General features: G+C 45.5%; 1 protein-coding gene across 1 annotated transcript; it reads right to left on the bottom strand.

The window, feature by feature from the left end:
• Positions 1 to 445: 445 nt before the first annotated feature.
• RPLP1 (ribosomal protein lateral stalk subunit P1) lies at positions 446 to 2,566 on the bottom strand. Its single transcript, XM_075024034.1, has 4 exons — positions 2,314 to 2,566; positions 2,119 to 2,193; positions 1,647 to 1,764; positions 446 to 566 (listed from the first exon to the last, which is right to left on the bottom strand). The coding sequence occupies exons 1-4, from the start codon at positions 2,383 to 2,385 to the stop codon at positions 487 to 489; spliced, it is 345 nt and encodes a 114-aa protein (XP_074880135.1). The 5' UTR covers positions 2,386 to 2,566; the 3' UTR covers positions 446 to 486.
• Positions 2,567 to 13,538: the final 10,972 nt, after the last annotated feature.

The raw sequence follows: 13,538 nt of genomic DNA, 5'->3' as shown, positions 1-13,538 counted from the left end.
CTCTTCTGCTCAACAACTGTCCTCCACTGTGAAATGCACATAATCCCTGCTGTACCACAGCCCTGAGCTGCCCCTGGGCTTGTTAAAGTTACCCATTACTAGAAACTGCCCAAGATGGAAGCTGCTCTGTGGCCAGGGCATTAACTAGACACACTGCAGCTTCACCAACCAAGTAGTAGCACTTTCGCCAAACATGACCACATGCTGTACCTGCCCAGCCATTACCACATCCCATGCTCGCTGGGATCACATTTCCACCTTTGTCCATACACTATAAATGCAGTTCAGACCTGTAACTGTCACTGCACTATACCTATGTTAAGTACAAAGAACCAACAAGGAAGGCTGGAAAACCATAGATTAACATGCAATGACAGCAGTTTTGGTACCTACAGGTCATCCTTCACCCACTCCCCTTCACATGCATCCACGTAAGAGACAAGAGTACAATTAAATGTTCTTTATTACAGACAGGTACAAAACTAATTAGTCAAAAAGACCAAAGCCCATGTCATCATCAGATTCCTCCGACTCTTCTTTCTTTTCCTCTTCTTTCTTCTCCTCAGCTAGAAAAGGAGAAAGGAATCAGGAAGTTTCCATTTTATCAGCTCATGAGAGTCACATGCCACAAAAGACTTCACATACAATGACTAACCTCAAGAAGCAAGACCTGAGCAATCCTAACAAGCTAAGCTAACAACCCAAGGAGACTAGCGTTTCTACTCCTAGGAAACTGGTTTTGTGCCTTCAAAATTAATTCTGATCAAATCTAAAAAGATTTACAAAGCATGTGCTCTCCTTAGCCATCAGGAGGAGATCCTGATGATATACAGAACCAGCCTTAATTCATAGAATCATAGAATCATTTAGCTTGGAAAAGACCTGCAAGATCATCAAGTCCAACCATCATCCACACCCACTAAACCATGTTACAGAGTACCCCATCTATGTGCTTTTTGAATACTTCCAGGAATGGTGACTCAGCCACTTCCCTGGGCAGCCTATTCCAATGTGTGACAACCCTCTCGGTAAAGAAATTTTTCCTAATATCTAACCTAAATCTCCCCTGCCGCAACTTGAGGCCATTTCCTCTCGTCCTATCTCCAGTCACCTGACAGAAGAGACCAGCACCCACCTCACTACAACCCCCCTTCAGGTAGTTGTAGAGAGCGATAAGGTCTCCCCTCAGCCTCCTCTTCTCCAGACTAAACAGCCCCAGCTCCCTCAGCCACTTCTCATAAGACTTGTGCTCCAGGCCCCCCTTGGTTGCCCTTCTCTGGACACGCTCCAGCACCTCCATGTCTTTCTTGTAGTGAGGGGCCCAAAACTGAACACAGGACTCAAGGTGATGCCTCACCAGTGCCAAGCACAGGGGAACAATCACCTCCCTGCTCCTGCTGGCCACACTATTTCTGATACAGAAATTCTGAGGTAACACTAATCCTGTACAGACTCAATTCCAGTCTTTCTAAAGGGGAGGGCCTGTGTTGCTCTAGAACACCCACATATATACTACAAAGCACAAACCACATTAGAATTGCAAGGGGAAGCACCGAGCTGACTCTCAAGCTGACTGCGGGTAGCTTTTTAACCCAAGTATTTGTTCCAGCTGAAGATGACAACATCGGACACAGAAGCCCACTTACCAGGGGCAGCACCACCCGCAGGCGCAGCACCACCAGTAGGAGCAGCTGCAGCCGGAGCACCACCACCACCAGCTCCTACATTACAGATCAGGCTTCCGATGTCAATATTAGCTAGAGCCTAGGGAGAACACACAGCAATAAAGTCTCGTTAACACAGGACACGTGAGGCAGCTTTGCTTCGGTCCTGCGCACCTGCTAGGTCATGCCATGAGTGCGGTGATGAAACCGCATGATGACAAGCCACCAGCCCGCTTCGCTCCCACCAACGCCATCAGCGTAACTCGGTGCTTTTTGCAGTCGCTAAGGATAGGAGCCCTCGTCTGGCTGTGACCCGCACCCGGCAGCCGCAGACGCTGCCCGCCGCCCCCGCCTTCTGCCCTCACTCCCCCCGCGATGCCCCAAGGACCCCCCCCTCCGGCCAGCCCCCGGCTCGCCCGCCGCCAGCCCGGCCCGGCGCTCCCCTCTCGCCCACCTTCGCGAAGAGGCCCGGCCAGAACGGCTCCACGTTCACTCCGGCGGCCTTGATGAGGGCGTTGATCTTGTCCTCCTGCAACGACAGCGGCGCTCAGCAGCCAGCCCGGCCCCGCTCCCTCCCGCCCCGCGCCGCCGCCGGCCATGCCGCGGCTCGCCGCCATCTTGTGCCGGCGGGGCCGGGGCCCGCACTCACCGTGACGGTGACCTCGTCGTCGTGCAGGATGAGGGCGGAGTAGATGCAGGCGAGCTCGGAGACGGAGGCCATGGCGGAGGGAAGGGGCGCGGTGCCAGTCGCCGGGGTGGGACGGCCTTAGCTTCAGCTGAAGGACACAGCACCTTGGGCCGCCAGGGAGGAAAAGGTGCGCGTGTCTCCGAGGGAGCTTTATAATGGCGCCCCGAGCCAATCGCAGGCCCGGCGAACCGAGACGCACCGGAGTCGTCAGCGCCGCTGTCCAACCCGTGACGGGCAGGGCAGCCCTGACCAATGCCGTCGGGGAAGCGCTCCGCCAATGGCAGCGTACCGGGGGATGACGGGAGCGTCGGCGGGGCTCGGGTGGGCGTAGCAGCGCCACAGTGCCCGCGGCCCGGCCCGCGCGGCCTCCTACGGCCGCCGGGGGGCGCTGAGGATCCCCGCCCGCCGCCGCCGCTGCCGCCGCTGCCGCCGCCGCTGCCGCCGCTGCCGCCGCTGCCGCCGCTGCTGCCGCTGTCCTCCGTCTCCCCCTGCGCCCCCCGAGCCGGGTCCTGCCCGTGTCCCGACGCTGCGCGGCGCCGCCCGGCTCACTGGAAAGGCGCTTCCTTTGCCGGGCGGGCGGGCCGGCACGCTGCCGGCTTCTCCGCGGCTGTAGGCGCTCCGGAGTTCTCCGCGTTAAAGATGTTGTCTCCTCGTCGGGGTGTTGTGTCCCCTCTCTTTTTGTCAGAAAAAAAATAGTCTCACGAGGCGTCGTTATTATACGCAAGAGATGGGGTATGGACTGTGAACTACCAAAAAAAAAAAAGAAAATATAACACGCAATACTCATCAGAGCTGACACGGCTGACGTAACGATTGACCAAGCGGTTAAGGCGGTGGACGGGGGTGTCTGGGACCTGCTCGTTCTGTGCGTCCAGCTTGGTCCCCAGACCTTCGATGGAGATGATACAAACCAATAACATTTACATCAGAACACAGAATTGCCAATTTTGGTTAATGTTCTCAAAAAGTCAATACGTACCATGTTCTTGATTTAGTCACTGCTGTTGTTTAGGGTGTCATTGCGTGGCTAAATGTACAATTTTCTGTAATGCGTATACGTAAAAAAATTTAAAACCCAAAGGGTGTAGAATGAGCCCTTTGTGAAAACTTCACAGTTCCTGACTTCTGCATAACTTTGTAACCTGATGAGCCTTAACAGATTCCAGCATTTCACTGTGAAAGAATAATCAGATGATGAAAAATAAATGTTCTCTGATTTGTATGTGGTTTTGACAGATGCACATCACTCAAGAGTCACGCAGCGTACAGTTTATGTGCCATAGCGCTTGCTCAGTCCTGGGACACAGGATGGATTTAGACCTTTGAGAAGATGCCTATACGATGGGCTGAATCAATCGTGCTCTAGCTGTTGCTCTTTCAGCTAGAAGCAAGCCCCCTTCAAACTGTGGTCCAGGTAACAGAAAGCAATGGAGATGTTTCAGCTGAGTCAAATGCAGCTGAATCAGTCAGGACTGTGTATTTTTATTTTAAATGGTGAACTGGCAAGATGCACATGTCTGTCATTCCTTCAGAAAGATGGGAGATGGGTTTGAAAATATTTTTTTCAAAAGGAGCATGAGAAAATAGTTATTTTGAGCAAGACATGGGTACTTGACTGAATCAAAATATCTCCCCCACCAAAACAGAGCTTTATTTTCTATTTATATGCAATCAACCGACTTCCAGACAAGAGCGAACTTACTTAAAATAAACAGCATTTTTCAGAATGTTGTTGATGTGAGCTGCCCCGGAGCCAGCCCAGTCCACAGCAGAGTGGCAGATCTTGCCATACAGGGGGGTTTCCTGAGGCAGGGAAATGCCAGGGCACCACAGAGACCCACCAGGAGCCGACAGACCTCGCAAGAGACACTGACAAGGCCTGGGTGTTGCCAGAGCAACCATGGCCACCCAACACACCTATAAAAAGCAGCCTAGGGCACACTAGTGTGGCAGTTGGTGCAGGAAGGCCATTATCACCCTACCAGCTCAATACTGGTACTGGTCAGTTCAATTGGTGGTCATCACCCTCCCAGAAGGAGCTTAGCAATGGTATCCACCCGGCAGAAAGCCACGTCCTCTGCACTCGCCAGAACAGATATGGCAACTCAGGCATAGCTCCCAAGAAAACATGCAGCCATCCAGGTCTCAGGCTGCAGGGAGTGCCAGGGCCTTTCACTGGTAATGGACAGCAGTACCAAGAACAGCTGTGTGAGGTGTGCCCAAGTGGATGATCTGCTCAGCTTGGTGTCAGAGCTTCGAGAGGAAGCAGAAAGGTTAAGGAGCATCAGGGAGTCTGAGACAGAGATAGACTGGTGCAACCATGCTCTGCCCTCCCTGAGACAGAAACAGGAACAGCCACCAGAAAAAAACCCACAAGATCAAGGGATGCTGTATCCTCCCCCCACCAGGCTGAAGGCAGTAGCTTAAAGGAAAGGAGTGAATGGAGGCGAGTCTACTCTCAGGTTGGCAGGTGAATGCCCTCCTTGCCTACTTTGCCTTCCTGGGTGCAACAAGTATGAGGCTGTGGATGTGGAAGGCCAGTCAATGGATGATGTGGATGATGATCCAGCTGCACCAGACACTTTGCCAAGGTCAGAAAGGCCTACCCCCCGTATCATGACCACCTCCATGAGGAAGAAAAGACAGGTTATAGTTGTAGGTGACTCCCTTCTGAGGGGAACAGAGGATCTGATATGCCAGACAGAACCTCCTCTTAAGGACCTTTCAAAAATAAGCTTGAGCAAAAGAATTCAAGGATTTGCAAAAAGCCTGAAAGCTTAGAATCCTAAAATGACAATTTTCCATTACCAGCAAAGTGTATCCAACAGCGTACTACTGTAATGCTCCTTCATAAAAATCTGAGGATTTATTAGACTATTACAAGTAAAAACTGAGGTAGGCAAGAGAGGCTTGACCTCTTGCATCCATCCTTTCCTCATGATCAGAAACAACTCAAAGTTTCACTAAATGAAGATTTGACATTACTTACTGCTGGAGATGAAAAATGCAGTGTTGCAGCACTTAACTTGTGGATGCTTAACCCTTTTAGTAAGGTCACCAGCTCTGAATTTAAGCATTTACTTAAACTTCCTATACAAGGCACAGGGCAAATGTCTACATTTTTAGTACCTAACTCAAAGTAGCAAATAAATGCATCCTTCCATTAGGATATAATACCCTGAAACCTCTGTCATTGTTAGGTGCTTGAGGATGGGGTTTCACAAATTACTTGCATGAACGTGCCTCGTCTGTCCCTGACGCCAGTGTTGCCATGGCCTCCCGTGCAACAGCACTCAGAGCTGCGCCGATAGGTCCATGAGATGATCTGACTGAAAACTAGCAACATGGAAAGAAAAGATTCCTTTTCAATCAAATGAACTTGCCAGTGGTGGTGGCCTGGGAAATGAGCAACAGACGCGTGCAAACAAACAACAGAATTATGGGTTTAGTAGAGACCAGTCATAATTTGCTTATGAAGGAAGTTCATATATAGTATATAACTATGTTCCAAATATCAGGAAGCAGAAACTGGAGTTTGTTCAAGGGCATCAGGATCTCAGAGTAACTCCTACTACAGCACCTCTGGAAATGTACAGCTTGTCAACAGGCTAAAAAAGCTGCAGGAGACCCAAGCTATTCAAATAAGAAAGATTCCCTCCTAAGTGGATCCCACACCAGATTACATTTATATATGTGAGAAAGGAACTGAAGATTAGACCAGCCCACATAAGGAGCTGCTCAGATAGCTATTACTTTGGGTCTAAAGGTACTGCCAGCTAGGAAACCCAATAATGTTAGATTCAACATCTGAAACATCTGCTCCACTGAAAACATCCTGCTTTAAACAGAAAGTAACATATTTTGCGGGATTTAAATAGTAGCTATATATCAGTGATCTCTTTAGACAGTAGAGGAAATCTAGCTTCACTGAACTGCAGGTTCTCTGTATTCCAGAGACTCTTGTTGCAATGATCAGCATGTTTAGTGCTGTTGTACTGAAATTGAATACATTTGGGGACACTGTGCAAGCATTCCTATTGCTTGTGGATAGGAAGAAAGGTGAATGATGGGGGCCAGCTTTTTCTATTCTGCTTTAGTGGTGAAAGCAGGAATGGAAATTTGTGTGGGCCCTAACAGAGAGAGGAGGAACACTGGCAATGGTTCTGACATAATAGTCCTTAAGCTAAAAATGATTAAAAATGCTGAAGCATTGTTAAAAAATAAAATACGAAAACCTAGAATTTAAATGTGACATTCACAAAAGCTTAGGCTTTGATTGGTAAAGTTAATTAAATGAGATTTGCCTACATCCTTGCTTCATGGCTGTCTTGCTACATCTATTGAGTAACACTGATAAGGTTGCTTTGTAGAGGCTCAGAATAAAGTTATGATGAAAACAAATCACTATGTAGTAAGTAAGCTAAAAACCAGTTTTTCTGCTTCCCAAAGCTTTTTGAAGCTAGCTATCCAGTCAGGATTGCTGGTTAATCTTAATTCTGAGGCAGACCCAGGGGTAACGTCTAAAAATTTGCAGCAGAAGAGTCTCCATTCTAGATGAATCTATAGCAAATAGATGGGGGCTTAAAAAAAACCAAAAAAACCAAAGACAAAAAACCCAACAAAAACCATACATGCTTCTTTGTATTCTATGATTCCAGGGTAGTGAGTTACTTCCAGGGTGATGAGTTACTGGGACTTGGTCCAGAAAACCAATGTTCTGGTTTAGGATGGCAATAAAACTGCATTGCTAGCAAGCTGTTACAGGATAGCTCAGGAGTGTCTTCATGATAAACAAAGAACTTGGATATGAAACGTCCCTGAGGTGGATATTTGACACTTAGGGGATGGTAAGAAGCAGTGGCAGAGATATGGCTGGACATGCTTGTGCATTACTTACCAGCCAAGAAAGGAAAACGTCAGGAAGGTGTGGATGAACTGAGGTAATTCTTCCTTTCTTAAAACAGCCTTTTCCCAGCTCTCAAGGCTGCACTTTTTCTGTGACCAATAACTGACCATAAGTGAGTTATTGATGGCTTGGGGGCCTTTGCCTTCTGCCTGCACCCATAGTTTCAGGGCCTTTGCTGTTATCCCACACTTAAACATCACAGCATAAGACCCCTGGCATGAAGGTCCAGTTCACACAGTAAGCTCTTATGCAAGTTGGTAACAGATCTGACAAACCAGGACTGGGGCCTTCTGGAGTTAGTATAAGGCCTATGGCCTGATAATAGCAGGATAATAGTATTTTCACCAGACATTGGATACAGAATTGCTTATACATGTGTATGTTTGGGTTCAAAACAAGTTAGCATTAAAGTCTGCTTAGTGATTGTTCTGTGGTTCTAGAAAACTGCATCATATTGTGATACTAGGAAAGCAAGAACAAGTAGGATGATAGGCAAAATGGCAAAGTCTTTATCTGTGGCATGAAGACAATATTTCAAAACAGGAAACAACGCATGAGTTAAAAACTTAGCCAGGTATAAGACCAGCAGGTAGGGAAGTCATTTGCACACCCAAAAAGGAGAAAAGATATGACTGCTTGATGGAAAAGTAAAAAAAAAAAAAGCAAGATGCCCTTAGCCTCTAAATCAGCTTTGTATTGACTGGAATTACTTGCATCTTCTGTGTAGACACCATAGTCTAGACACTATAGTCTCCTAAAAGCAATCACTCTATGACAGTGAGAGGATTTAAAAGTAGATAAGCCATTTTAGGTTGTCTTTCTTACTACAGTCCACCTTAATCTCTGTACAGTTCCCTTTCTCTAGTGGTTCATTATTTTTTTCTTGTTTAAACTGTTTAAATAGTCTAAATTGTTTGTTGGCCCTGAGAGGATCCTCATTTGGCTACACAAGCCTATATCTCATGGTTTTAGCAATTAGCCATACTAATGAACTTCAGGTTGTTGATCATCATCAACAGGGTAGGAAGGCTCTACAGAGGGATCTGGACAGGCTGGATGGATGGGCCAAGGCCAACTGTATGAGATTCAACAAGGCCAAGTGCTGGGTGCTGCACTTGGGTCACAACAACCCCATGCAGCGCTACAGGCTTGGGGAAGAGTAGCTGGAAAGCTGCCTGGTGGAAAAGGACCTGGGGGTGCTGGTTGTCAGCCGGCTGAATATGAGCCAGCGGTGTGCCCAGGTGGCCAAGAAGCCCAAGAGCATCCTGGCTTGTATCAGAAATAGTGTGGCCAGCAGGAACAGGGAATTGATTGCCCTGTGCTCGGCACTGGTGAGGCTGCACCTCAAATACTGTGTTCAGTTTTGGGCCCCTCACTACAAGAAAGACATGGAGGTGCTGGAGCGTGTCCAAAGAAGGGCAACGAAGCTGGTGAAGGGCCTGGAGAACAAGTCCTGTGAGGAGCAGCTCAGGGAACTGGGGTTGTTTAGTCTGAAGAAAAGGAGGCTGAGGGGAGACCTTATTGCTCTCTACAACTACCTGAAAGGAGGTTGTAGTGAGGTGGGTCTCAGTTTCTTTTTCCAGGTAACAAGTGATAGGATGAGAGGAAACAGCCTCAAGTTGCACCAGGGAAGGTTTAGATTGGATATTAGGAAAAATTTCTTCACTGAAAGGGTTGTCAAGCACTGGAACAGGCTGCCCAGGGAAGTGGTTGAGTGACCATCCCTGGAGGTATTTAGAAGACGTGTAGATGTGGCGCTTAGGGACATGGTTTAGTGGTAGACTTGGCAGTGAGGTTTATGGTTGGACTCGATGATCTTAGGGGTCTTTTCCAACCTAAACGATTCTATGATTCATTTCAACACCTTCACCCAAAGGTTAATGTCTTCCTGACTCCCAAGGGAGGGAAGGTGTTGGTAGATAATCACGTTGGCCTGATTTCATTTGAGTCACTGTTTATGTGCTGTTAACCAGAACAGTCATCCCCTCCTCCAACTCTTTTCCACTGTTATTTGCAGTTGTGCCTACTGTGCCATACTGAGTCTGGTACGGTTTTTTTGGAATTTGAAAAAACAGCTGTAGACCATTAAGTTGTTTTCTCCAAGTTTGTTCATGAACAGTCTCAGGCACAGTATTTGCTTCCCTTATCTTCTTTTGGGAAACTAGTTTTCTCCCCAGCTGTGTTTTTGTTGTGGGGTTTTTTTGTGGTTTTTTTTCCCTGATAACTAGGTTATTACAACAAAGAACAAAACTCTTTTACTACTCAAGACTGTAATAATCAGCATACCTAACATATCCCCAATAGGTGGTGCTGCATCTTTTTCATAGTGTTTAATTGTTGTATTGTTGGCTGTGATCACCTAGAAAAGTTAAGTCTTTCTTGAGTGAACTGAAGTTAGTACTCTAATAATAATAATAATAACAACTGCTTTGGATTTTTTTTATAAATAAGTATTGCAATTCAATTGGCAAAAGAAATCAAATGTAGATTTGTAGCTTAGTAATTAGGACAGTCATCTGGTTCTAGAAAGACAAAAAGCCGGTTTTGGTCCCTCTACCACAGATCAATTGTGATTAAATCAGTAATTGTAAAATAATAAATAGACCCTGGGGAGGGGATCAGAACCCTCAAAGTCTTTGTAAACACGTGAACACATTATATCATAGAGCCATGGTCTTCTCCACTTTTGTTCTGATCTCACTCATTTTACATTCTTACACAAAGCAGAATACAGAATATGTGAGAAGTCTAATGCACACACTCCAGGATAACATCTTTCTCCAAGGCTTTTGATATGGTTTCCCACAGCCTCCTCCTAGAGAAACCGATGCCTTACAGTCTAGACAAGTGGTCTGTGTGTTGGGTGGGGAACCGGCTGACAGGCTGCACCCAGAGGGTGGTGGTAAATAATAGCTCCTTTTCAAATGGCAACCTATCACAAGTGATGTCCCCCAGGGATCGATATTGGGCCCAATGCTATTTAATATCGCCATAAGTGATCTGGATGATGGGATCAAGCATACCCTGGTGAAGTTTGCTGATGATACCAAACTGAGTGGGGAAGTGGACACTTTGGAAGGGAGAGCCACCCTGCAGGAAGACCTGGATAGTCTGGAAGAGTGGGCTAACAAGAGCCTTAGGAAGTTCAACAAAGACAGATGTAAGGTCTTGCACCTGGGAAAACATAACCCAGGAGTGCAGCACAGGCTGGGATCTACCCGGCTGGGGAGCAGCTCTGTGGAAAGGGACCTGGGGGTCCTGGTGGACAGCAAGCTCAATGGGAGTGAACAGTGTGCTGCTGCAGCAAAGCAAGCCAACAAGATGCTAGGTTGAATCAACAAGGGCATCACCAGCAGAGATAAAGAAGTCATTATCCCACTCTACTCAGCACTTGTCAGGCCACACCTGGAACACTGTGTTCAGTTTTGGTGCCCACTATACAAAAAAGATGTGGACAGGCTGGAGAGGGTCCCGAGAAGGGCCACAAAGATGATCAAAGGACTGCGAAGCCTGCCATATGTGGAAAGACTGAGAGAACTGGGTTCATTCAGCCTTGAGAAAAGAAGGCTTAGGGGAGACCTTATCACCATGTTCCAGTATTTAAAGGGTGACTACAAAGAAGATGGAGACTCCCTTTTTACAAGGAGTCACATGGAAAAGAGAGGGGTAATGGATACAAGTTACTCCTGGGGAAATTCCAACTGGACACAAGAGGAAAATTTTTCACAATGAGAACAATCAGCCATTGGAATAATCTCCCCAGGGAAGTGGTGGATGCCCCAACATTGGACACTTCTAATAGTTGGCTGGACAGGGTACTGGGCCATCTTGTCTAGACCATGCTTTTCCCAAGAAAGGTTGGACCACCTGATCCTTGAGGTCCCTTGCAACCTGGTATTCTATGATCTTAAAAGTTAGGCCAGTTGAGAGCTGGAAAATGTAAGCTTAAATCCCCTCAGAGTCAAGAATAAAATTTACACCTTTCTGCTCTGAGTTAAATTTTTTTCCACTGTATCATTATCAATGACTAAAAGGGATTTATAAACTGTGGGCTTTTAAAATTAACTTTGTTAAAGAGGGAAGGGTTGTTACTTAGTGAGATCAGTGTATGTTTTCTCATCAAAAGAAAAGCCATATTGTTTGTCAGTAGCCTATTTGTATATAAAATATTTTGCCCAGATTGCTCCTGCTGATATGATTTTTAAAAGCTGTTCCTGAATACCATCTTTTCTTCCAAAATTATTAGAAAATGCTCATCTTTTTTAACTAATAATTCCTTATTTGAGACATATCAGTTCTGGGGAATGTCAGCTTGAAATCCAGCAGTTATGATAGGTATTGTGTCCAACAGTCACTCCTTCTTTTCTTTAAAGAAACCTGATTTTAAGTGTTTAAGCAGTTCTTATACTACTATATAGTCATTAATATAGCATATAAAGAGCACGTATAAAAGAATGCTTTTATAGAGCTTTCAAACCACTTTTTAAAACCAAACCTTTTCAAAAACTGAGGTCTTTTTGCGGTGAAATTGCCTGGTAAGACATAATTAGGTTTCCCTGTGCGCCAAAACATCAATTGTTGGTGACAGAAAGCATTAGAAATAAAGCAAGTGACATGGCCCAAAATTAGTGTGCGTCCTGTTACTTCAAGAAGCAGTAGAAGAGAGCTGTAACTCTCCTTTCCTCAGTAACACAGAAATACTGCTGGAAGTGTGCAGTAGCATGAAAATAACCTGCAGGAACAGCAGGACTTCTACATGAGAAAACAGTGCTTAAATAAAACTATTTAACTAATTTATTATTTAACTGATTGTGCAAGTCTGCAGTCATGTATACACAGCGATAAGCCCTTTTGCTTATGAAGTGCTAAATCCACAAAAATCAGCTTTAAATCAATACGAGTATATTGCACTCTAGGATGTTCCAGGTATTAATTGCTGTTTTGGGGATCTCTGTTTTCCAGGGAATTTCTGAAATCAATTGCAGAGTATCCTGTGGAGCCTGAAAGAAGTGTGGGATACGTGTTTATTGTTTTGTGAAACCTCCGCTTATATTTCACCTATCTTCTGTTGCTTGTTATTTTCAAAATGCTAGCAGAGTACCATAATCCACTTTTTTTTTTCTCTTTTGCAATTGTGTGAGGTATCCAATGAAGTTCCATGTGGGTACATCCCTTCACCATGTAACCTTCACTGACCGTTGCTTTCAGGACAGGATTTCACAAGAAGAATGGTGTAGAAAGGTGAGACAGAATTATCTGCGTTTATGTGTCCAACAGTCAGTCAATTTGTTTTTTGTCCATCTATAGGACAGAGATGGCCATTTTCCTGGGAGTCTGTATTGAGCTCATTCCACATGTCTCTGAACATGATCCGATGGAGGTTAGCTTCAGTGCTGCTGCTCAGGGTGACCAAATTAGTCAAGTGGACTTTTCTAGAAACCTATGAATGTATTTTTATGCTCTCTTGTACTTAAACGCAGAAGGTCTAAGGCATGATAGTATGTGTAATCTTAGAGGGAGTTATCTTCCTAATCAGTTTGAAGAGATTGATTTAAAGATAGTATAAAAAAAATTAGATGTCAATGCAGGAACTGCATGGTTTCCTCCTGTCACGTCAGCATTTAGTACTATCTAATATAGCAGAAAGGCCAAATTTCCCTCAGATAACTCTCTTCTGGCTCTTAGTTTTGGGGATTTCTCCTCCTCCCCCCCCCCCCCCGTTTTCAGCCTCTAGTAAGTTTATATAGCATAAACCAGAAATTATTGGTGGTTGTGCAAAAATGTTACCCAACTCCTCATAGAGAGGAAAACAGCAACCCCTTTGCCAGCTCCCTTGTTTATCTTTATAATTTTGCTAGAGGTACTTGGCTTTACTCTAGAACTGAAGGTGACACATGATTTTGTCCTTTATTTGTTTATAGTTACTGGTAAATCTTTACTTTCCAGCAACTTGAGGAGCTTGGAATGCAGACAAATCCAAAATCACTCCAGTGGAAACTCTAGTGATGACAACGGCTTCAGGAACGGTACACTTGAAGTGAAAGCTGAGCTGTTAATAGCAACCCTTGAATATCTATCTATAAGTATGACCCAAAGGGAAGAGTAAACAAATAGTTGATGTAACTTTGGAACAGTGAGATGCTTCTGTATCACTTCAAATATGAACTGATGAAGGAGGATATTAATTGGTCTGATGAACCCTACAAGCCATATGTTCGCCTCATCCTCTGGCAGATAATATTTACCAAAGAAATTCAGTTGACTTTGAAGGGGCTTGGCT

The sequence above is a fragment of the Buteo buteo genome, chromosome 3 (genome assembly GCF_964188355.1).
Source record: "Buteo buteo chromosome 3, bButBut1.hap1.1, whole genome shotgun sequence".
Taxonomy (NCBI): domain Eukaryota; kingdom Metazoa; phylum Chordata; class Aves; order Accipitriformes; family Accipitridae; genus Buteo; species Buteo buteo.
This window is presented reverse-complemented; position numbering and strand designations above follow the sequence as displayed.